The sequence below is a fragment of the Pseudonaja textilis genome, chromosome 6 (genome assembly GCF_049901715.1).
Source record: "Pseudonaja textilis isolate UNSWEBS1 chromosome 6, rPseTex1.2, whole genome shotgun sequence".
NCBI lineage: Eukaryota > Metazoa > Chordata > Lepidosauria > Squamata > Elapidae > Pseudonaja > Pseudonaja textilis.
This window is the reverse complement of record NC_141995.1, coordinates 3,836,711-3,861,848: the sequence shown is the minus strand read 5'-3', so window position 1 is coordinate 3,861,848 and position 25,138 is coordinate 3,836,711. Positions and strand designations below refer to the sequence as shown.

At 48.6% G+C, this 25,138-nt stretch overlaps 1 protein-coding gene across 1 annotated transcript; it reads left to right on the top strand.

Moving 5' to 3' along the window:
- CCT7 (chaperonin containing TCP1 subunit 7) lies at positions 1-20,008 on the top strand. The gene is made up of 12 exons (XM_026722142.2): positions 1-61; positions 4,266-4,419; positions 5,250-5,356; positions 7,410-7,535; positions 8,915-8,967; positions 10,198-10,369; positions 11,290-11,454; positions 13,521-13,709; positions 14,402-14,499; positions 16,296-16,428; positions 16,589-16,795; positions 19,433-20,008. The coding sequence occupies exons 1-12, from the start codon at positions 56-58 to the stop codon at positions 19,655-19,657; spliced, it is 1,635 nt and encodes a 544-aa protein (XP_026577927.1). The 5' UTR covers positions 1-55; the 3' UTR covers positions 19,658-20,008.
- The last annotated feature ends 5,130 nt before the right edge of the window (positions 20,009-25,138 follow it).

Here is a 25,138-nt window from a genome sequence, read left to right as displayed (position 1 = left end):
AGGCGACCGCGGTGCATTCTGGAGAGGAGACCGTTTGACCAGGGTCGCCGCCAAGATGATGGTGAGTGACGGGGAAGCGGTGGGAGAGCCGCGTTTATCCGCCGCCATCCTCCGCGGGACGGGCGTCGTTCGTCTCGCGGGTGGCCTTTCCTTCCTTGGGAGAGGCTTCTGTGCTAGAAGGAGCCGGTATGGATGGAGGCCGGGGCGGGTCGCCGGTGGGCGGGGAGGCCAACGCGGGAGCCTCACCGGTTGCTTCGCCCCTGCAATGGATAGATAGAGGCCTCCCTGAGTAGAGCTGAAAGCCGACGGGCTACACGCGGTCAGAGCCGGAATCCCGGAGAACTATAACTCCCGGCAGCCTCTAGGGCGGCCGGCGCCTTTAAACGGAATGGCTGCTTTGCCGCGAGGCATTGTGGGAGATGTAGTCCGAGAGGAGGAATTCAGGGCGGGACAGCTCCCCATGTGAGCTACAGGTATTGTGCACGTGTGAAGACGTGTTATCGCGTGATGCGCAGGCTGGGTTTGCAGAAGAGGCAGGGCCCTCTCCCTCCTTTCTGCCAGTGGGGATGTGTTTGCAAAAAATTGTATATTTTATTTTATTTAAAAAAATATATATTATACGGCCAGCTCATTGTCAAGCCATTCGGGGCTGTTTTTCAAACAATAGAAAAACAATACAAAATGATTTAAACGTTACACAATGTTCAACAGTAAGAATGAAAACGTTAAAACCAGCCAAGGCCAGAGAAAAGGGGGACCACTAGGAAGATGGGATGGAGGTGGGAATCTTCTCCTAATTTGTTACATTTAATTAATAAAAGTAACCTTGACAGAACAATCTTGGACCAGTCCTGCTTTCTAAGCCCTACAGTCCAGAAAAAGGAGGTGAAGCCATTGGGTTTTTATCTCTATCTCTCTTATTCTCTCTCTATCCATCCACTTGAGGATCTCATAGGAAAAGCACAATATGCATACTAAATAATGTAACATTTTTAAAACTGGCATTGCGTTTTTATTTTATGTTTTTAAATGTATACGCTGCCCAATCTCCCTGTCAAACAATTCTGGGCTGCTTTCAACAATAGTAGTGAAGTTGTGTCCGACCCATTTCAACCCCATGGACAAGATTCCTCCAGGCCTTCCTGTCCTCTACCATCTTCTGGAGTCCATTTAAGCCAGAGGTCTTCAAACTTGATAGCTTTAAGACTTTGTGGACTTCAGCTCCCAGAATTCCTCCTCTAGTCATGTTAGCTCCAGGAATTCTGGGAGTTGAAGTCCACAAGTCATACACCTGCCAGGTTTGGAGACCCTGGTGATAGATGATGGATGGATGGATGGATGGATGGGGAGATGATAGACAGACAGATAAACGATAGAATTCAGGGGTCCTTAAACTTGGCAGCTTTAAGACTTGACTTCAGCTCCCAGAATTCCTCCTCCGGTCATGTTAGCTCCAGGAATTCTGGGAGTTGAAGTCCACAAAGTCTTAAACTTGCCAAGTTTGGAGACCCTACTTAAGTTCACACCGACTGCTTCAGTGACTCCCTCCAGCCACCTCCTTCTCCGCCGTCCCCTTCTTCTTCTTTTGCCCTCCATCATTCCCAGCACTAGGCCCTTCTCTAGTGAGTCCTTCCTTTCTCCTGAGGTGGCCAAAGTCTTTGAGTTTCCTCTTCAGGATCTGGCCTTCTCAAGAGCGGTCGCGGCGGATCTCCTCTAGGACTGACCGGTTGGATGGCCTTGCAGTCCAAGGGACTCGCAGGAGTCTCCTCCTCCAGCCCCAGAGTTCAAAGGCTTCTCCGTTCTTTGGCACTCAGCCTTCCTTAGGGTCCAACTTTCCCAGCCATACATTGCAACTGGGAAAACCATAGCCATGTCTCTACGTACTTGCAATTCTGCTTTTTAGGATGCTGTCGAGATTTGCCATAGCTTTCCTCCCCAGGAGCAAACGTCTTTTAATTCCTCGGCTGCAGTCCCCATCTGCGGCGATCTTGGGAGCCCAGGAAAATAAAAATCCGTCACTACTTCCATTTCTTTCCCATCTATTTGCCAGGAATTGAGAGGGCTGGATGCCGCGATCTTAAGTTTTCTTAATGTTGAGTTTCAAGCCAACTTTTGCGCTCTCCTTCTTCGCCCTCACCTCTTCGCTTTCTGCCATTAGAGTGGTATCATCTGCCTCTCGGAGGTTGTTGATAATTCTCCCAGCAATTCCAATTTTTGATTCCTTTAGCCCTGCCTTTCTCATGATGGGCTCTGCATATAAGTTAAATAGGCAGGGTGACAGTATATACAGCCTTGCTGGACTCCTTTCCCAATTTTGAACCAAACAGTGGTTCCGTGTCCAGTTCTCACTGATGCTTCTTGACCCGGGTATAAGTTTCTCAAGAAATAAGATGGTCTGGTACTCCCATCTCTTTAAGGACTTGCCATAATTTCTTGTGATCCACACAATCAAAAGCTTTAGCATAGTCAGTGAAGCAAAAGTAGATATTTTTTCTGGGATTCCCAGGTTTCTCCATGAGCCAATGTATGTATGTTGGCAATTTGATCTCTAGTTCCTCTGCCTCTTTGAAATATTGCTTTCAACAATAAAGACAATGCAAAATGATTAAATATTCAAAAGGTTCAGCATTTAAGAATGAAAACATTAAAATCAACCAAGACCAGGCGAAAGGAAGCCCCGGGTCCATATATATATATCCACTTGAGGATCTTGTAGAAAAGCAAAATGCACATAATAATGTAACATTTTTTTAAAACTGGCGTTACATTTCAGATGCATTTTCCAACTGTTGAATTTTGAATACAATCCTTAACGAAAAGCTAAAAAACGGGAATCATGCAATTGTCCATTGTTCAGGATAATGGAAAAGATAGAAGTGTCCAGCATTTATTTCTTATGCATTTAATGTTCTGATATGCAGCAATACAAGCCTTTTAGAAGGGCATTTTTTTTCATTATCAGCAGTTTATTAGTTGTTAATTCTATCAGCTCGTTATAATCTAGCTCGATACATGTGCTTCGCTATGAAACTATCTGGTCGGGCTGAGTTTTTTGGGAGGAAAAAAATGGGGTGGGGTGGTGTCTGTCTCTGCCTACCAGCATCCATCAGTATTCATCTGGCTAGCATCCTGTCAGTGTGTGAGAGAGGCTGTTTGGAAACTGAAACAGTATTTGCTGTGTGAGCAAGAAGGAGACAGCAAGGAGCCTGGGCGTGGCTTAGCTCAACTGTTCTGTACTAAAGCTGCCTGGTGCTGCTGTGAAACTGAAACTCCTCTGCTTGTGTTTTGCCTTTGGAAAAGATTTCTTTCCAAGTGGGGAGGAGGAGTAGAACTTCTTAGCATCAGAGCGTGTTAATAATAATAATATAGGAAATACTAAATGCTCTGATGGTCATTTCAAAAAATCCTTTCTTAGTGAGTCCCTAGAAGCCAAGAGGAACATACGGGTCAGATTTCAAGTTTGTAGGCTTTACGGTTCTGGAGATTTTGTGATGATGCGCGAGCGGCATTTTGCTTTTTTATATATATAGAAGAAAATCTAATATCCCTTAAATTGCATCATTTATTTTTACTCTCTGTTGAAAATGCTCCTTTTCTTCAATTTTAGGCCTTTTCCGTGCCAGAAGCATTTTTTATTTTTTTGTATGTCAAATGAAATATGTTCTTGTAGAGGTAGTCCTTAACTTACAACAGTTCATTTGGTGACTGAAGTTACAACGGCGCTGGGGGGAAAAAAAGGATGTTTTTTTCACATGGACAACCGTTGTGGCATCCCCGCAATCACGTGATCAAACTTCGGACGCTTGGCCACTGCCTCCTGTTTACAACGGTCGCAGTGTGTCCCGGGGGTCACGTGATCCTCTTTTGCAGCCTGACCAGAAAAGTCAATGGAGGAAGTCGGATTTGCTTAGGAACTGGGTGGACTAACTTCACGGTGGAAGTGATTCGCTTTAACAATAAGACAGGCCATAAAGTGGGACAAAGGGCCCTGCACAATTGCCCCCATGTAGCGACAGAAATTTGGGGCTCAATTGTAGTTATAAGTCAAGGACTACCTTAAGACATCATGGTGGGTTGTTGCTGTTGTATTTTTACTAAGCTGCTTTTTCTTCAACTTTCTGCTTTTCCCGTGGCAAAAAAATAACTGGATAATTGGGGTGTTTGGGGTTTTTTTGGGGACACACAATGAAATGTGTTGTGCTGGGTTTGCCTCTTTTGGCCTGGCGACACCTTGACCTGTGACCCAACCTTGTTTTTCCCTCCAGCCCACACCTGTCATCCTGCTGAAGGAAGGCACAGATACCTCTCAAGGCATCCCGCAGCTGGTTAGCAACATCACCGCTTGCCAGGTGATCGCGGAAGCCGTCCGGACTACGCTGGGCCCCCGGGGCATGGACAAACTCATTGTGGACGACAGAGGTGAGGCTGGGTCGTGCCGCTGTCGGAGTCTGAATCCAAGGAGGAAGACGGACAGCAGACAGGGAGGGGGGCTCCGTTGGCTGTGGAAGAAACTGGGGGAGGGCAAAGTCCGGCTGGGCAGAGCGGGAGAGAGGTAGAGCAAGGGAGAGGGAGTTCACCCAGGCCCACCCCCTCTTCATCCTAGGGCACGCGGGGAGGAACGGAGAAGGGAGCAACGTGGGTTGCATGGCTTACAGGGGAGGAAAGGGCCCTGATTCCCTTCATTAGCTGCAGCTGGGAACACACTGTTTTGTACTAAAGCTGCTTGGTGCTCTGAAACTGAAACTCCTCTGCTTGTGTTTTGCCTTTGGAAGAGATTTCTTTTCAGGTGGGGAGGGTTATGGTTAGGGGAGTAGGACTCCTTAGCATCAGAGCATGTTAATAATAATAATAATATAGGAAATGCTCTCAACGATCTGACGGTCATTTGGAAAAATCCTTTCTTAGTGAGCCCCTAGAAGTCAAGAGGAACATACGGGCCAAATTTCAAGTTTGTAGGCTTTACGGTTCTGGAGATTTTGTGATGATGCGCAAGGGGTATTTACCTTTGATATATATAGATATATTACTCTTCCGAGTTGTGGCAGTTTCCTGAAATAAAAACACCCCCAATACAACAAAAGAGTTGCATATCCTGCAACACTAAACACCCCAAACACATTTTTCACTCAATTAAAAGACACTTCCGCTGCCTATGACCCCTTTCACTGTTCGGGCTCTGCTCAAATGTCCCTACTACATCAAACGCTCTTGCGCGCGTGTGCAGAGCTGTCAGCTGTCAATCTTTGCAGGCAAAGCCACCATCTCCAACGACGGCGCCACCATCCTGAAGCTCCTGGACGTGGTCCACCCTGCGGCCAAGACGCTGGTAGACATCGCCAAGTCCCAAGACGCAGAGGTGGGCTCGGGAAAGAGGAGACGCAACACTGGTTTTTTTTGGGGGGGGTCGGGTTAGTCTCTGCAGCTTCTGCATCCTCTAGGTACCAGGTGTCGTCCCGAGGATGCTGCTCCAAAAGGCAACTGGACTCCCTTGCTTTTATTTATTTATTTTTTATTTTCCCTTCAAAAACGTTCTGGGATGAGAAGCAAAACGTTTTCAAGGAAATAAAAAGAATAAGGGGGAAAAAAAGTTCCTGTTTTTCTTTTGAAAAGCACCTTTGGGAGAACTGGGGGTGGAGTCCCCTGCAAGGTGAAGGAAAGAGAGAAAGAGAGCTGAGATTCTCCAATTCAGGGGGCCCCAAACTTGGCTACTTGAAGATTTGTGGACTTCAACTCCCAGAATTCACCAGCCAGCCTTCAGCTCTCCTCTCCTCTCCTCTCCTTTCTCTCCTCTCTTTCCTCCAACTCTTTTTCTTGGAGGACCATGCACAGAAGGGCTACCAGCTATAGTAGCTTTGCTGGCAGGAGAATTCTGGGAGTTGAAGTCCACAAGTCTTCAAGTGGCCAAGTTTGGGGACCCTTGCTCCAATTCATTGTCCCTCCGGAGGGAGGGGGAAATGGAGTACAGGCAGCCTTCGACTTACAACAGTTCATTTAGTGACCAGAGTGGCCACGGCGCAGGAAAAAAAAGGGACTTAACCATATGACGATTTCAGTATTAACCCCGCCCTCCATAGTCGCCTGATCAAAATTCAGCTGCTTGGCAGCCGACTCTCATTTACGACAGTTGCAGCGTCCCCGGAGAAGGGGGGCAGTTTCACACGGTCTCCTTTTGCGTCCTTCTGACACCCAGAGTCAGCGGGGGAAGCCAGATTCCCTTAACAACCGTGTGAGTAATTTAACATCTGCGGTGATTCGCTTAACAGCCGCGACAAGAAAGGTCATGGAATGGGCCGGGACTCATTTAACCGATGTCTCGCTCAGCCACGGGAAATTTGGGCTCAATTGAGATCGTGAGTCGTGGGCTACCTACAATATTGTTTTGATAGCCTAAGAGGAATTTCAGGAGCCCTGAGCGAGACTCTGGGACGCTAAGGCCCCTAGTCTGGATGAAGCACAGGGGGTCCTCGACTTACAACGGTTCGTTTAGTGACTGTTCAAAGTTACGACGGCACTGAGGGAAAAATGTCTTATTTATTTACTTAGTTATTCTCACACTTACGACCATTGGAGCCTCTCCCAGGGTGATCAAAATTTGGACGCTATGCAACTGACTCATATTTATGACGGTCACAGTGACTTGGGGTCGCCTGATCCCCTTTGGCCTGATCCCCTTAAAAGCAAAACTCAAGGGGAAAGCTAGATTCGCCTCACAACGGTTTGACTCATTTAACAGCTGCAGTCATTCACTTAGCAACAAGAAAGGTCGTCAAATGGGACGCTTGACATAATGTTTTGCTCATCCGCAGACATTTTCGGCTCCAATTGCGGTCGTAAGTCAAGGGCTGCCTGTATCCTAAAGGTGCAGGGGGGATTACCTGTGGAGGTGATGCTCTGAATCCAGAGATCTACTCCTGTAAGGGAAGATCTGGGAATCTTGGGATCAATTTGGACGCGGTCTCGGTTGGAGGAAGGAAAAAATGGGGAAGGGACGGAGCGGAGCTTCCTCAGGGAAACTCTTCCTCTTATCCCGAGTGTCAGCGTTCCAGCAAACCTCCACAATAACTCCCAAGACAGACATTTCCCAGTTCCTTTTATTTTGGATAGTAAACTGGCCCAAACCGGAATCCCGAATCTGAAAATTCTGGGCTTCCTTGCAATACGTAAAAACTACAAATCCACCCCCGGCACCCATCATCATCACATCACATGCCTCAATCGCCATCCAACTTGGGACTTTCCCCCTCACTTAGGTGCAAAATAACATGACCTTGAATTAGAAAAAGAATGTTGTTATGTCTAACATACCCTCCCAAGAAAACCCCACTTTCCCAGGCTCAAAAGGGGGCGATGTGGGAGCACCTGGCCTCAATATGGCTTCCAAAGCTGACGCCGAGATCTTCTCTTCCCAGGTTGGGGACGGCACCACCTCGGTGACTCTCCTGGCTGCCGAATTCCTGAAGCAAATCAAGCCCTACGTGGAAGAAGGCCTCCACCCCCAGATCATCATCCGGGCCTTCCGTGTGGCAACCCAGCTGGTAAGCTGAAGCCGGGGCGGTCCCGTTGGGCCAATTTCCCTTCCGGAAAACCCGTTTTTCGCCTCGAAATGCGACAAGGCGAATTGATCGGCGGAGTCTTAGCGGCTCCTAGGGGTTTTGCACAAAGAGTGTCCCCCAAAACCTTGAAGAAGGTGGGAAAAAAAAAATAAGGCTGGTTAGAAGACTCGCCATGGGCCACATTAACTCAAGAGAGGGACCATCGAACGGCAAACGTGGTTATCCAGAGTCCTCTTGAAAGCCTCCTGGTGGCAAGCAGTTCCACTGGATGATTGTCCTCCCTGTTAGGAAATTCCTCCTTCATTCCAGGTTGCTTCTCTCCTGGATTAGTTTCCATCCGTTGCTTCTTGTCCGGCCTTCGGGTGCTTTGGAGAGTAGCTTGACCCCCGTCTTCTCAGCCGGAGCCCCTCAAAAGGTTGGAAGACTCTCAAGTCAACCCTTTAATCCTTCTCTTCTGAACTTGTACAAAATAATACAGGCTTGGAACAGGCCTATTGGTTCTGTGGACGTGGCTAGGTGGGAGTGGCCATCTGACTGGATGGGAGTGGCTTCCTTTTTTATTTTTTTTGCAGCCTTCCCCCTCCGCTCATGGTTTGTTTTGGGGCCTCAGGGAAGCCGCCTGTGGGAGGGTGGTTTTGCTCCCAGAAAGGCAAAAAAACGGAGCACGGCGGAGGGGGAGGGATGCAGGACCAACCTCACCACACACCCCTCCCCCGCGCGCCCCTTTTTGGCCTCCTGGGCCTCTGGGAAGCCTCCTGGGTGAAGCAGTAAGACAGCGAGGGGAATCCTGGAACAGCTGATCGTCGGAACAGCTGATCGTCGGGAGGAGGAAAAAAGAGAAATACCTTCAGGAGGGACTGGGCAGGGAAGAAGGCAGTCAGCAATGTGGGAAATGTGCAATAAGGGCTGGCGGGGCTAGGAGGGGCGGGTGGAGTGGGCGGGGCCAGCCAGGGGCACGATTGACCTCTTCTCCGAACTGCCGAGAATCACAACCACCGGTTCTGGAAAACCGGTCCGAAGCGGTAGAATCCCACCCCTGGCTTGGAAGGGACCTTGCAGGTCTCTTCTAATCCAACCTTCTGCACAAGCAAGGAGACTCTTGACGGTTTCCGACCAACGGTGGTCCCGTCTTCTTCTTCTTCAACGCCTCCCAAGCGATGAAGCACCCACGACGTCTGAAGGAAAACCATTCCGCCGGTTGAATTTCCCCCCCTTTTTTTCTTCAGGAAATTCCTCCTTAGTTCCAGGTTGCTTCTCTCCTCGGTTAAGTTTCCATCCGTCGCTTCTTGTCCTGCCTTTGGGGGCTTTGGAGAACGGATTTGACCCCCCACACCCCCCCTTTCTTGTTTTCCTTTGGGCAGGCAGTGGAGAAGATTCGGAAGATTGCGGTCACCATCAAGAAGACGGATCCAGCGTAAGTGGTTCTCGGTCTCTTTTTGCGATCCCGTTTGTGGGAAGGACCGTTTCTGGAATGATGGGACGGATGAAATGCCCTGGATGGAGAGAGAGAGAAAGAGAGAGAGAGAGGGAAGAGAGAAAGAGACTGAAAGAGAGATTCACAGAGGGAGAGATAGAGAAGAGAGAGACAGATAGAGACAGATAAAGAGGGAGAGAGACACAGACAGAGAAGAGAGAGATCCAGAGAGAGAGAGAGACAAATAGAGGGGCAGAGAAGAGAGAGAGAGAGAGAGACAGACAGAGAGAGAGGAGAGAAAAGGAGAGAGAGAGAGAAGAGAGACAGAGAAGAGAAATAGACACAGAGGGAGAGAGAGAAGGGAAGAGAGAGAAACAGACAGATAAAGAGGAGAGAGACACAGACAGAGAAGAGAGAGATCCAGAGAGAGAGACAAATAGAAGGGCAGAGAAGGAGAGAGAGAGAGACAGACAGACAGGAAGAGGAGAGAAAGACAGAAGAGAGATACACAGAGGGAGAGAGAGAGAGAGAGAGACAGACAGAGACAGATAAAGAAGAAAGAGAGAGATCCAGAGAGAGAGCAGAGAGAGAGACAGAAGAGAGAGAGAGAGAGAGAGAGAGAGAGAGAGACAGAGAGAGAGAGAGAGAGGACAAAAGAGGGAAGAGAAGGAGAGAGAGAGAGAGAAAGACAGAGAGGGAAGAGAGAAAGAGAGATACACAGAGGGAGAGATAGAGAAGAGAGAGACAGACAGAGACAGATAAAGAAGAAAGAGAGAGATCCAGAGAGCGAGAGAGAGACAAATAGAAGGGCAGAGAAGGAGAGAGAGAGAGGAGAGAGAAGGCCATAGTCTGTTTATATTACTGGAACAATCCCATACTGTGACAGTGGGAAATCTTTTTAGGTCTGGCATTCCCAAAGTCATTCCTCCTCTTGGTTGATGGGAGAGATTTCCCTCCCTGCCTATTGCCGTTCTGCTTCTTCCTCCCTTTAAGCTCCTCAGCATTGCGGGCTGGTCAGGGCAACAGGAGGGGGGCGGGGGAGGAGACAGGACAGGTGCCTCCTGCAGCATTTTGCGGGCCAAAACAGAGCGCGCGGGGTCCTTTGCTATTTCCAGGCTGGGCCCCTCGGGCCAGATTTAAGCACCACCCCTGCCCTAAAGTCTTATCGGCGGCCGTGCAAACTGTCCCCTCTCCCTTTGGCTTCCTCCCCCCTGCCCCTCCCCCCCGTAGAGAGCTGAGGGACCTGCTGGAGAAGTGCGCCAGCACCGCGTTAAGTTCCAAGCTGATTTCCCAGCAGAAGGACTTCTTTGCCAAGATGGTGGTGGACGCTGTTATGATGCTGGACGAGCTGCTCCAGATCAAAATGATTGGCATCAAAAAAGTGCAAGGCGGAGCTTTGGAGGTAGGCTTCTTGGAGGGGGAGGGGGAGGGGAACGTGGGGGAGGGGAGGGGAGGTCTGGGATGCCCACCCGCATTTCTGGATAAGGGAGTGAAATGTCCGAAAACGTTTCCGCAGCCAGCATGATGTCACCGAGCACTGATAACTTCTCACGAGAGTAGTACCTATTTATCTACTCGCGTTTGCATGCTTTTGCAGAGTGGCGCAGTAACCTAGAGGCGGAGCTCTCCCCTCACAATCAGGAGAGGCTGTGAGTTCGATCCTAGGTAGAAGTAGATATTTCTCTCTCTCTGGGCACAATGAGAATATATTTGCTGGGGGGGAAAAAAAGCCTCTGGATTGGTGACAGGAAGGGCATCTGGCCAGTAAACACTTAGTTGCCCAAACTCCCACCTCACAAGCGATTATGGCGTCATTAAAAGAAGATAATTGGTTTTCATGCTTTCGAACTGCCAGATTGGCAGGAGCTGAGGCTAGGACGGGAACTCACCATTGCGTGGCGCTCGGGTCTCCAACCCGGGCTGCCGGCTTTCCAGTTGACGAGCTCAGCATCTTTAACCGCTGAGTCATCGTGCCCCCCCCACCCCCCCAAATAGGCTAGTAGATCGAAAGGTAAAGATTTCCTGGTCAGTCGTGTCCGATTCTAGAGGTCGTTGCTCATCTCTTGTTTCAAGGCCATTGAGCCAGCGCTGTCCGAAGGCAGTTTCTGTGGTCATGTGGCCAGCATGACCTCACGGAGTGCCGTTAACTTTCCACTGGAGTGGTACCTATTGATCTACTCACATTTGCATGCTTTCAAACCGCTAGGCCATGTGAGGAACGGCGGGACTTACCCAGTTGTTCTCAGAAGCTCCACCCTGAGCCATTTTTTCTTTTCTTTTCTTTCTTTTTCTTTTTCTTTTTCTTTATTTCTTCTTTTGCAGGATTCCCAGCTGGTGGCTGGCGTGGCCTTCAAGAAAACCTTCTCCTATGCCGGCTTTGAGATGCAGCCGAAAAAGTACGAGTCGCCCAAGATCGCCCTGCTCAACATCGAGTTGGAGCTCAAAGCCGAGAAGGACAATGCCGAAGTCAGAGTCCAGAATGTGACGGTGAGGCCTGGGCTCTTCTTAAAGGGGTGGGGTTGCAATTACTTGGTTAGCGACACGGTTGTTAAGTGAACCCGGCTTCCCCTGTTCGCTTCGCTCGTCCGAAGGTCGCAAGAGGGAATCCCGTGACCTCCCCAGCGTCACTGTGACCGTCACAAATATGAGTCAGTGGCCAAGCCTTTGAAGTTTGTTCACCTGACTATGGGGAAAGCTGCAGTGGTTGTAAGTGTGAAAAACGGTCGTAAGTCCCTTTTTCCCAGCACTGTCGTAACTTCGAACGGTCACTAAACGGTTGGCAGTCAAGGGCTACATGATATCACTTGATATTGACATATCAGTTAACCACCCTTTCTTCCTTTCAACCACAGTTAAATCTGTTGTTGTAATGTGTTGTTCCTCTTGTCATATAATATATGACTAAATAAATGCATACAAAATTGTTATGACTCCCCTTCAAAATTCAAACGAACAAAACAGAAAGCAGCCGTTTCACAATTAAATCAAACGGAAAGAAGTCTTACAAGATAACGGCTGGCAGAAACTTCTATTAACAGCATAAATCTTCACTCTGTCCAGCAAACCAGTCCTGGCAAAATAAATCTCCAGTCTCAGAGCTCCTTGCTGTAACGTCCTCACTCAATAAGTCACTTTGTTCCTGGCAAATTGTACCAGCCCAGCTGTGTCCTTTATACTCATTGAGGCAACCGTGCTAATTTACTTACTCGCTCTCCTCCTTCGCTCCAGCTGATTTTGCCTTCTCAACCATCTTCTATTTTTACATTTAACCACAAATTTTCCAAGTTCTCATCTCCACTAGAAGACTCTCTCAAAACTTCCCTGTCAGCCATTCCCGGCTATTGATCAGATAAGGAACCAGAGGAGGTCAAAGGTCCTGACAATTCTAATACATCAGGTCTGTCGTCCTTTGTCCCGTCCATCTCCTCATCCTGGTTATCAGTCCAATCAGTAAGCCAGGCCAGCTCATATTTTTCTGCCATGACCTCCTCACTTGAACTCATATGAATCCAAGCCCGGAGCCACAACACAAAATTACGCATATACTCACATGTAATATATGTGGGTATATGTTCTGACCAAGGCTTATGGAGACACTTAACAAATACGTTAGTCCCAAAACCCTTATTTCAATGGCTGTGAATTTTAGTCATTCACACCCTGCAATGAGTCTCACACAGTTTGTAAATAATCCCACCGAAGTCTGCCAAAGTCCTTCGGGATAAGTCTGATAAACACCCACTTTTATCTCCCTTGAAATGCTGCCAAAGACTAAATGTCCAATTAGTTATATGAGGCCAAACGGAGCACAAATTCAACACCGAGCTTCATGTTTCAAACCGACCAGTATGAAAAAAGTTGCTTCCTGCAAAGGCTCCTGTCCCTTTGCTCTTCCTTTATGTCTTATGGGAGGGGCCAATCACCTCCAAGCCTTACTCCCAAATCACCCCTTTTGTCTCAACTGCTCTTGCCTTCTGGCAGCTCTGTGCATGCACACGCTGGGAACAGGCTCCCCTCGTTCCTCTGCCTTGCTGCTGTCTCATTCTGGAGGCTCCGGTGTCAGCACATCACTCCCAGATGGCCCTGGCCCCATCCCTGTGTCGGACGCAGGACCCTCATCTGAGTCCTCCCCAGACTCCTGGACTGGCCCTTCTTCCTCCCCACTGTTGACTCGGCTGCCGTCTCCGCAGGCTGCCGATGGACCACAGCAGTATATGCATAATTTTTAAATGAATTTATATTGAATTTACAGTATGTATTGGAGGCGACGATCCTTTGAGATCTGTAGGCAAGCTAATTTCATTTCAACATACGCCGATTAGCGGACATTCCAAGTGACAATCGCGTTATTTTAATTCTAATCTGAGTTGATCTAATCTGCGGTGGTGTAGGGTTTCCTGCCTAAGCAGGGGGTTGGACTAGAAGACCTCCAAGGTCCCTCCGAACTCTTGTCTGTTCTACTGTGTTTCCAATCTGGGTGTGCATTACACGCCCCAAACTTTCCTCATTTCATTGTGGTCCATCATGGCAGCCTTTTGCTTCTGGTCCCACAGGATTATCAGGCCATCGTGGACGCCGAGTGGAACATCTTGTACGACAAACTAGACAAGCTCCACAAATCCGGAGCCAAAGTCATCCTCTCGAAGCTGCCCATCGGGGACGTGGCTACTCAGTACTTTGCGGACAGGGACATGTTCTGTGCTGGACGGGTCCCCGAAGAAGACCTGAAGAGGACCATGATGGTAAGGCCCCTTTCCCCTGGGCTCAACAGGGTCCCCATGGGCCGAGGCAGAGGTGGTTATTCAGCCGGTTTGGACCGGTTCTTGAGAACCGGTAGCGGAAATGTTGGGTAGTTCGGAGAACCGGCCAATCCCACAGTCTCCCACAGTCCTCCTCCCTGCAGATCTCACTCCTTGCTAGCACTGATGATGTTCCCTAGTTTGGGTAATAAAACATCTGCAAGAAAACCAGCCAGCTCAGAGAGCACCAAGGTTTCCTCCTCCTCCTCCTCTTCCTCCTCCTCCTCCTCCTCTCTGCAACACCCCTTCCCTTTTAGCACTGATGATGTTCCCTAGTTGGGTCATGAAATGTCTGCAAGAAAGTAGGCTCAGAGAGCACCAAGGACCCCACAGTCCTCCTCCTCCTCCTCCTCCTCCTCTTTTGCAAACCCCACTCCCTCCTAGCTATGCTGATATTAGGTACCTGGTTGGTAATGAAGCGTCTGGAAGAAAACCACCCAGCTCAAGAGCACACCAGGGACCCCCCCCACAGTTCAACCCTGAGCTAAAAATATTCCCTTCTGTTGGTACAGGTGTGACTGTTAGGGGGAAAAAAAAAACAGCCCCATCTAGCGGTGGGAATCTCAGGTGGGCTCCTGGATTGCGTGTGTCCATGTTGTCCGTGTTGCACTTAAAGGGTCTGTTTTGCACGGCAGGCCTGCGGTGGATCTATTCAGACCAGCGCCAACGCTCTCACGGACGACGTCCTCGGATGCTGCGACCTCTTTGAAGAGGCCCAGATTGGAGGGGAGAGGTAAGGGTCGGTTGGCCGGGGGTGGGGGAGGACGCTTCAGGGCTCGGAAAAATCACTGGAGGAGCCTCAGGCGCATCGTCGGCTCTTCTCCGTTCTGCAACCTTGGGGAAGATTGCATGGAATAATCACGGCAGTTGGGCTTCCCAGCCTGGTTTTGTGCTTCCGAATTTGGGCTGGACCAAACTGGGGGCTTCTTCTGGAAAGCAGACGTGGCCAGTGTCCCGGGAATCCAAAACACTCAGCTTGGATCTCCATGATCCCAGATCACATTTGGTTCGCAGGACATAACGGCTCCGACGGGGCCGTCAAACTTGCGCTGACACCAGGCGGGTGGGATTCAAAAAAAAAATCCCAGCAACCGGTTCGCTGCCCAGTTGCCGGCAGGGCGTGGCCATGGTGGGCACGGCCTACTGGGACGCCTGGGAGAGCCGTTTTTCACCTTCCTCACAGTCTGGAAGTTTCCCTCAGGCCTCTGGGAGGATGAAAGCGGACTCCCCTGGACTCTGGAGGCCCGCTGGAAGCAGGTCCGTTTCTGGACTTCCAGAAGGCCCGTTTTCCACCCCTCCCAGAGCCTGCATCCACAAGGGGGCACGTAGAGACTCCCGCGGTGGACGTGGGGCCAGCCGGTTCGGTTCAACTACCTGTTTGGCGAAGCTCACGTAAATTTAACATCCGGTTCTCCTGAACTGGCTGAATCCCGCCCCTGATTGTCAAGTGACGTATCGCGGACTTTCCCCCTCTTTGCTAAACCGGGGTTGGGCATGCCCAGTGCGTGATGCATCCCGCTGCAACTTTCGACACCCCCGATTGAAAGGAATGCTTCGTTATTTGCTCTCTTATCCTAAATTCACTGGGACCTAAGAATGTTGTAAGGCCATGAAATTGAACCAATGTTGGATCTTGTCTATTTATTTTGTCGCGTTCATGTAATGTCTGTTTGAGGTAGCGACCCTTAAGAGAGCTGTAGGCCGCGCAATTTCATTTTAATGCATGCCGATCAGTGTCCATTCAGAGTGTCAAGCCCCTGTTGGAATCTGATTCGGAGGGAGAGGCTGAGCAGCTGACAGGGAGTGGGAGGGGCTCCGGGGGCTGTGGAGGAAACTGGGGAAGGGCACAGTCCGGCTGGGCATTCAGAGGAAGACCCGGCCCACCCCCTCTGCATCCTAGGGCATGCAGGGAGGAACGGAGAAGGGAGCAACGTGAGTTGTGTGGTTTACGGGGGAGGAAAGGGCCCTGATCCCCTTCATTAGCCACACCTAGGAAAACTATTTAAAAAGACAAACTTGCTGGAAGCAAAGCATGCGTTATCTTTGCTTGTCGAGTCTTATCTGGGTTCTGGCAGCCTCCCAACTGTGTGTTGTTATCTTTTGAGTTCTGCAATTCCTTATCCTGCCTTGTCTTGTTAATCGCTGCAGGGTGGTTTGTGTTGGTTTTTATTTATAACTTTTATGTCCTTCGGGTTCGGATGGAATTTCTTCCCTTTAGAAATTGTTCTTGGGAGAGTTTTTTTCTCCAGCCAATGATAACTGGACGTTGAGGGCCAAGTTGGAGGTATTAAAGGAATTTTATCTACTTTTGTGACATTGTTGTTTTTGTTCCATGCCCCTTTGGGTCATCACACAGGGGGACAATAAAGTGTCTACAGTGCGTTATCTCTTTTGAAGCCTCCCTTTTCCCATTCCCTGACCAAAAGTCCTTTCTCTCTCTCTCTCTCTCTCTCTCTCTCTCTCTCTCTCTCTCCCTCCCTCTCCCTCCTCCTCCCTCCCCCTCCTCCCTCCCTCCCCTCCCTCTGGCAGGTATAACTTCTTCACAGGTTGCCCCAAGGCCAAAACCTGCACGATTATCCTGCGAGGCGGTGCAGAACAGTTCATGGAGGAGACGGAGCGTTCCCTGCACGATGCCATCATGATCGTACGAAGGGCCATCAAGGTAAAAGGCGCCGGGCGGGTTTTCTGCAAGGGGTGGGTGTGGACAATGAAGGAAGGAGTTGGGGGTGTCATTCGATCTTGTCCTCCTGGCTGTGTGCCAAATTCCAGCCCCCCCAAGAAATCTGGAGATTATATATATATATATTTTCCCCCGTCCCCAGCACGATTCCGTAGTCGCCGGCGGCGGAGCTATAGAAATGGAAATCTCCAAATACCTGCGAGATTATTCCAGAACCATTCCGGGCAAGCAGCAGCTGCTGATCGGGGCGTACGCCAAAGCCCTGGAGATTATTCCACGCCAGCTTTGCGACAACGCCGGCTTCGATGCCACCAACATCCTCAACCAGCTCCGAGCTAGGCACGCCCAGGTGAGCGTCCTTGGAAGGGGAGGAACGGGCCAGGAGCCTTTTGCAAAAACATTTAAAAACAAAAACCCTTTCGGGCTTCTTTGGGTTTCTAACTCTGGGCCTTTAGACCTTCTCGGGTGATTCCGGTCTTTGCCTTTGTTTCAAAATTTAAAAAAAACTGCTTTTGGTGAGGGGCCGCGGGGAGATTGCTTGAGCTCTAAGTGGACTAAGGTATTGGCCTAGCCGCTCTCTCTTCCTGCCTGAAGCGCCGAGGTCTGCTTTTCCCAGCCTGGCGCTGTCTTCAAGGGTTGGGCTGGAGAGGATCCTAGTTGTAGCCCTAGCAACACGAGAGTCAGGGTTGTATGCACAACAGGCATGAATTTAAGGGGAACCAAATATTAACAGGCTTAAAAGACAAAAATGCAGAGGTGCTGCGAGGCTCCATCTGACAGCCGACTTATGGCCACAATCCATCAATTCCATCTATCCATCCATCCATCCACATCTATCTTCGACCTATCCTGTATATCTCATCTATCATTTATCATCTATATCCATCTATCCATCCACATATGTCTTCATCCATATCTATCTTCCATCCATCATCTGTCTGTCTATCATATATCTATCTTTCTGTCATTTATGTATGTATCTCCATTCATCCACATCTTATCTTCCATCTATCACCTATCCATCCATCCATCTATCTTTATCTATCTTTATCTATCTCTATCCATCCATCCATCTATCTTTATCTATCTTTATCTATCTCTATCCATCTATCTATCTATCCATCTATCTATATCTTTTCTATCTTTATCTATATCTATCTATCTATCTTTATCTCTATCTATCTATCTATCTATCTCTATCCATCTATCCATCTCATCTATCCATCATCTAACTATCCATTTATCTATCTATCAATCATCTATCTATCTATCTATCTATCTATCTATCTATCTATCTATCTATCTATCTATCTATCTATCTATCTATCTATCTATCTATCTATCTATCTATCTATCTATCTTTATCTATCTATATCTCTATCTATCTATCTATATCTATCTATCTATCTATCTTTATCTATCGTCATCCTTCAGTCTCGGGAGACAATGGGATCATGCTCTGAAAAGAGGTCCTAAAAGAGCATCTAGTGTGGCTAAAAAGGCCAATTCAAGAGGAGCAATCCCTTCCACACTGAGCCACAGGTACAGCCTGTCCCCTGTCCAGCCCACGGATTTTGCTGGTTCCGGGACTGCCTCTTGGCCTCAGCCTGCCCAAGGAAGGTCTCCTTCGAATTGGAGAAGGCCCTGTGGCGTCTTTAGCCTCCAAGCTGAACGACCAGAGGTCAAGGTGTCCCAGCGGTTGGTGTCCATTCCCAAGGCCTTTAGATCCCTCTTGCAGGTGTACCGTGACCATCCCAGCTAAGCGACACTGGGCAGTTCACAAACAACAGTATTGATCTTTTGTAAGTTGCTTTTAACGACGGCCAGCCACTCCTACCTTCTGTGCTTCTCCTGGCCTTCTACACGTTTCTCCAGGCCGGCCAACCGGTCATTGTGTCCCAAACTCTGACTTGCCCGAATATCCTGCTTGGGTCCAAAGGGAGGCCTGGCCTTGATTTACCCCCTAAGTCCAGGAACTGCCCTTCCTTGGCCACAGTAGGTGGGAGGGCAGGCTGTGAGGTTGGAGGCACCTGGTGGCTTCAGCTCAAAATAGAATAGAGAATAGAATATAGAATACAAAAAAAGAGTAGAGTAGAACAGAACAGAACAGAACAGAACAGAACAGAATAGAATAGAATAGAATAAATATTGGCATATAGAATAGAATAGAACAGAACATAATTTGAAAATAATTAGAATAGAATAGAATAGAATATAGAATACAGAATAGAATATAGAATAGAATATAGAATACAAAATAGAGTAGAGTAGAATAGAATAGATATAGATATAGAAGGTGAATGGATGGGATGGAATAGAGTAGAATACAGTAGAATGGAGTAGAATAGGAAATACAAATAGAAAAGAATAGAATAGAATATAGAATAAAAAATAGAATAGAAATAGATGATGAATGGGATTGGATGGGATGGGATGGAATAGAATAGAAAATAGATGGTGACTAGGATAGGATAGAATAATAAAGAATAGAATAGAAAATAGATGGTGAATGGATCGGATGGGATGGGATAGAACAGAATCGAATTCTTTTTGGGCAAGTGTGATTGGACACACAAGGAATTTGTCTTTGGTGCAAATGCTCTCAGTGTCCATAAAAATACATTCATCAAGAACCATCCAATACAACACTTAGTGATAGTCATAGGATACTAAATAAGCAATCAAATCATCCTAGGAAACTAAATAAAACTATAAATTGTAAAGATACAAGCAACAAGGTTATGGTCATAAGTGGGAGGAGTTGGATGAAAGGAAGGACGAAAGAAATAGTAGTGCAGACTTTGTAATGGTTGAACAGTGTTGAGGGAACTGTTTGTTTAGCAGAGTGATGGCTTTCGGGGGGAAAAACTTCTCCTTGTGTCTAGTTGTTCTGGCGTGCAGGGCTCTATAGCGTCGTTTAGCGGGGGGGAGTTGAAACAGTTTATGTCCAGGATGTGAGGGGGTCTTCTGTCTGTCTGCCCTGCAGGGGGGCACCTGGTACGGCGTGGACGTGAACAACGAAGACATCGCCGACAACTTCGCCGCCTGCGTGTGGGAACCGGCCATCGTGCGCATCAACGCCCTGACGGCCGCCTCCGAGGCCGCCTGCCTCATCGTGTCGGTGGACGAAACCATCAAGAACCCCCGGTCCACCGTGGACGCCCCTCCCGTGGGCCGTGGCCGAGGGCGAGGCCGGCCACACAACCACTGAAGAAAGGCCCAGGCCTATTTGTCGCGGGGCGGGAGAGGCGGGAATGGGGACGACGCGCCCCTGATTTTCCCTCGAGGCCCCACTTTTCACGCCTCCACAAGGCCTCGAGTTTTGAGGAGGTCGTGTGCATCCCTTGAAATCCCGGGGAGAGTTTTCCTCGGAGCGCTGAAATCCAGGCCTTCCTCTCCCGGTTTCTAAAGCCCACCCACCCAAAATAAATTGCAGTAGATTTGGTAAAATGGCTGAATATTAGGCAGCTCACTCTAGGTCAGGGGGTCTCTTAAAGTTGTATTTATTGGGGTTTTACTGAGGCTTAAAACCACAATCACAATAAAACCTTCTCTACTCCTGGGTCTTCCTGTTTGGTGCTTCTCCCACACAGGCATTTGGCTGAAGGTGTTGGGAGTTTCTTCTAATTAAAAATAAATAACGAGCCATCCTCCACTTAACAACCCAACCGTTTTAGTGACTGTTTGGAGTCACGATGGCCCTTGGTGGCCTTTTTTTCTCATGCAACCGTCCTTTTTTTGTTGGTGCGATCTTCAGGCAAACAGTGGGGAAGCCGGAGTCGCTTAAACAGCCACGTCATTAACTGAACAACAGTGGAGAATCCTGGGAGTTTTTGAGGCCTTTGGCTCCCGAGATTCCCTGATCGGACTGAATCCCGCCAGCTAATCCTGACCTTACAATCTTATATTCTTAATCTGGGCTCGAGGAGAGCCAGCACATCGCGGCAAAGGGAAGCAAACACGAGAGGTGCGTTAATTCCTCCTTGCCAGGCTTAGAGAAAAAGCAACGGCGCTTTCTGGAATTTTTGCACGCTTGTGTGCGGGTTTTTGGGGGTTGTTTTTGCACAATTGTACCCCGATGAAGGGAGAGCGCTTTTAACGGCTGCTTTTAGCCGCTCTTTTAAAAATAGGGTTTTTAGTTCGATGGGGGTTGAGCTTCGAAAATTGGGCGCTGCTCAGCCCACAGAGAATGTCGCCAAGGAAACGGCCATCGGCTTTACAAAATAGTCTTTTTATCTGTTAGGTTCCTTCCCCCCACCCCCCTTTCTCTTTTTTTCCCCCCCTTCCACCCACTTCCTTTTTGTTTTCCTTCCGTCCTTTCTCTTTCCCTCCCTCCTTCCCCTTCTATTTTCTTTCCTCCTTCCTTCTCTTCCTCTTTTCCTTCATTTTCCCCATTTTCCTTCCTTTTTTTCCTTTCCTACCCATTTTGTTTTCTTCCTCCCTCCCTTGTTTTGTTTCCTTTTTTCCTTCATCTCCTTTGCCTTCTGTTTTCCTCCCTTTCTCTCCCTCCTGTTTTCCTTCTTCCCTCCCTACTTTTTTCCTTCCTACCCACCCTGTTTTCCTTCTTTCCTACCTACCTACCTACCTACATACCTAATCCACCATCCATTGTCTTCCTTCCTTCCTTCCTTCCTACCTACCTACCTAATCCACCATCCATTGTCTTCCTTCCTTCCTCCTTCCTCCCTCCCTCCCTCTCTTCCTCCTCCTCCTACCTACCTAATCCACCATCCATTGTCTTCCTTCCTCCTTCCCTCCCTCCCTTCCTTCCTTCCTTCCTTCCTTCCTTCCTTCCTCCTTCCTATCTACCTAATCCACCATCCATTGTCTTCCTTCCTTCCTTCCTTCCTTCCTTCCTTCCTTCCTTCCTTCCTCCTTCCTATCTACCTAATCCACCATCCATTGTCTTCCTTCCTTCCTTCCTTCCTTCCTTCCTTCCTTCCTTCCTTCCTTCCTTCCTTCCATTATGTGATGTAGCGTCCCAGATCACCTGTGTGCACATGAGCTGCTGCCCATTTGGAGGCTGCCTGGCTCAGCTGTTCCCGGAGAAACTTCCCCCGTAAGCAGGATTCAAGGGGAACGAGACCTCAAGAAAAGTATTTGGCGTATAAAGAGACAGAGAAGCTCAAGACTGAATATTATATGATTACCAAAGTGAGATTTGCTCAGATTGTTGGGATCCTACAAGGAGGCTGAAGAAGGATAAAATGATATTTTCCCCATAATTTTTGCCGGTTTTTTTTTTTCAACCCTTCATGTAAATGCATGATGATAATGCACATTTTGAGCGTGCAAGAAACAACACAGGTCAAATTTTGCATGTTCTTGGTGGCTTCAAGGAAAGAGATTCCTGGGAGCTTTTTTTTTTTTTCACACCATGTCATATACTTTTGAATTTCAACCCAAAGTTTTGGGAGAAGAATACACTTATTTTAATCTCTTCCTTTCCTGGCAATACTTCGGACCGGAGAGTAGCTGTGCGGGCATTTTTATCGGACTTGACTCCACTCAGGATGAGATTTAGAAGAGTCTGCGTGGGTTTCCTCAATCGGAAGAGGTGCGGATTTCGGTTCTCAGAATTCCCCAGCCAGAGAGATTTACCACTAGCGCCCCGCTGTGTGGCCTTAACGGACGTTTGTCTGGCAAAAACGTCACACTTTCTTAAAACGCCTCTAGATGGAATTCCTTAGCAGCTTATGAGAGGTTTGGAAAAGCGGCCAAGATCAAAGGCTCTTGGCGAACGTTGTGTAACTGGGTTCCTGCTAGTGTAGCTGCAGGGATCCTCGGGTGGGCAGTGTTGGAACTATAAGCCACCCGTGGAATTGTAAGTGGCTATAGAAGTAGTGGGGTGGGTGGAGGAATGAAGAAAGGAACGAAAGTAGGAAGGAGAGGAGGGGAAAGGGAGGGAGGGAATGGGATGGAAGGAACAAGGAACAGGATGGGTTGATGGAGAAAATAGGAAGGAGCGGGAAAAGGGAGGAGGGAAGGAATGAAGGAATAAAAGGGAGGAGGGAACGATGGATTGATGGAAGGAGAAAATAAGGAAGCAGGAAAGGAAGGGAATGAGGGAGGGAGGGAAAGGAAGGAAATGGGATGGATGGAAGAGGGAAGGAGTGAAGGAACAGGGCGGAGGGAGCTGGATGGATTGATGGAAGGAAAACAAGCAGGAAAAGGGAGGGAATGGATGGAAGGAGTGGAAAAGGGAGGAGGGAAGGAACAAGAGAGAAGGGAGGGAAGGAATGAAGGAATAAAAGGGAGGAGGGAATGATGGAAGGAGAAAATAGGAAGCAGGAAAGGAAGGGAATGAGGGAGGGAAAGGAGGGAAATGGGATGGATGGAAGAGGGAAGGAAAAGGGTGGAGGGAGCTGGATGGATTGATGGAAGGAAAACATGCAGGAAAAAGAATGGATGGAAGGAGTGGAAAAAGGGAAGGAACAAAAGAGTGGGGAATGGGATGGATGGAAGAAAGGAGCAAAATAGGGAAGGAATAAGCGGGGAGACGAGGGAACAGGATGGGAGGAAGAAGAAAGACAAGGCATAGAATTAATGGCAGCTTTTATAGGACACATTTATAGAAGCCTTACTTAACAATGTACGTAGAAGGGGATGGGAATTGTTGCCATCCTGACCCCTCCCTCTCCTCTCCCCACCCCTGCCAAAATGGATGTAGATCAAGGGATGGTGTTGAGCTTCAGCCACCTGGCCGACCAGGTGCTTCAATACCTGTTCCCCAATTCATCTGCTGCCTATCTCCCATGCACACCTGGGCCTCACATCGCTCTTCCGAAAGCTGCTCCTCTCCCCAAGGTAACACGGTTTAGCCTTAGACACAAACCTTTTAGGCTCTAAGCGGCACACGCACGACAGTCATTTTGGGCTCCAGGACAAGCCCTCCAGAACTCACAAGTTCCTAAACCAGCATCCAAGCAAGCAATGAACCACCCACTCACCCACCCACCCCCAGCCTCCAATGTTTGCTGAGGAACTGTGGTTTACTGTGGCAAACCATTGATCAGCAAAGAGGGTTAGGGGACCGGAGGCTAAAACATACGAAGAACAGTTGTTGGAACTGGGTTTAATCCTAGTCTAACGAAAAGAAGGACTAGGGGTGACATGATGGCAGCCTTCCGGTATCTCAGGGGTTGCCACAAAGGAGGAGCGGGCCAAGCTATTCTCCAAAGCACTCCAAATCAAGGAAGCAACCTAGAACTTGGCAGAGAGAACAATCCGCGGGACAACTTGCCACCAGAAGTTGTGTGCGCTCCGTCATCCCTGGAGGTCTTCAAGAAGAGACTTGGGCAGCCGTTTGTCCGGAATGGTAGAGGATTTCCTGCTTGAGCACTGGGGTTGGACTAGAACAGTGGTCTCCAACCAGTGGCCCAGGGACTACTGGTGGACTGGGAGGAAAATTTTGATGGTCCTCAGAGAAATGTGTGTGTCCCCCCCCCCCAAAAAAAAGCAATTAATCCAGGCTACACAGGAACACAAGGCTGCGTTGCACATATGGCCCGCGGGAACACAAGGCTTGCGTCACTTGCATTGTGTACAACATGAGGTAGTGAGGGGAGGGGGGGAAAAGGCGGAGAGGGGAGAACACGCCCCACGCACCCCACGCACCTGGCCTGGCCACCGGGCTGCTTCTTTCTGCTTCTTTCTTCTGCTTTTGGTTGCACGCAAGGAAAGCAGCAAAAGTCTCTCTTTCTCTCCCCCAAACTCCGCCAGAAATGAGTCTTTGGGACCCTGCAAGGCCTCCTGCTCCAAGAGGCTGAGCTGGCAAAGACTCCTTTCTGGCGGAGTTTGGGGGAGAGAAAGAAAGACTTCTGCGGCTTCTGCTGCTTTCCTTGCATGAAGCCAAAAGTCTCTCCCTTCCTCTCTCTCTCTCTCTTTCTCTCTCTCTCTCCCCCTGAGAACGGAGCTAGAGACGGTCTCCTGCGATCCCAAATAAAGAACGATCGATCGGTAGGAAAACGGGGTGGGGAATTTTCCTGCAGACTTTTTTGGGGGGATTTTCCCAGGGTCTCTGGTCCGCGGGATTTAAAACGATGAGCTTGGTGGTCCCCGAGGTCCAAAAGTTTGGCAATTCCTGGACTAGAAGGCCTCTGAGGTGCCTTCCAACTCTTTGTTTATTCTGTTGGAAACGTTGCACTAAAGCAGGAGTATCCAACTTTGGCTACTTTAAGACTTGTGAACTTCAACTCCCAGAATTCCCCAACCAGCCATGCTGGATTCTGGAATTTGAAGTCCACAAATCTTAAAAGTGGGCCAGATTGGACTTCCCTAATCCAAAATCCTTTGGCCTTTGGCAACTTAAACGGAAATTTTCACACACACACACACACACACACACACGAACTCTCTCCCCCGCTCTCTCTCTCTCTCTCTCCAAATCCTCCTGGGGATGTCTGTGTTGTCATCTCCCCTTGCAAAGAAGCCAACAAAGCCACATCTTTGTTTGAAGAATTCTTTATTCAACACTGAATCATAAAATAGCTCTTATTCGAAGGTTTCGTTTTTGCTTTTGTTTTTTTCTTCACTTCCTTGGTATCTTAAATTTTAAATACGCATGGTTTACATTCGGCAAAGTTCAAGAGCAACAACATCAAAGTGCATTTTACAGACAAAAATTCTGCCTCCCACCACCCCGGCGTTTGTTTGTTTGTTTGTTTTAAAAAAAACATGGTCTCCTGACAGA

Bases quoted from the DNA above. Each gene is read 5' to 3' on its own strand.
- CCT7 (XM_026722142.2), top strand. The intron at 11,455-13,520 runs GTGAGGCCTGGG...CTGGTCCCACAG, and splicing joins TCAGAGTCCAGAATGTGACG to GATTATCAGGCCATCGTGGA. The intron at 14,500-16,295 runs GTAAGGGTCGGT...TCCCTCTGGCAG, and splicing joins GCCCAGATTGGAGGGGAGAG to GTATAACTTCTTCACAGGTT.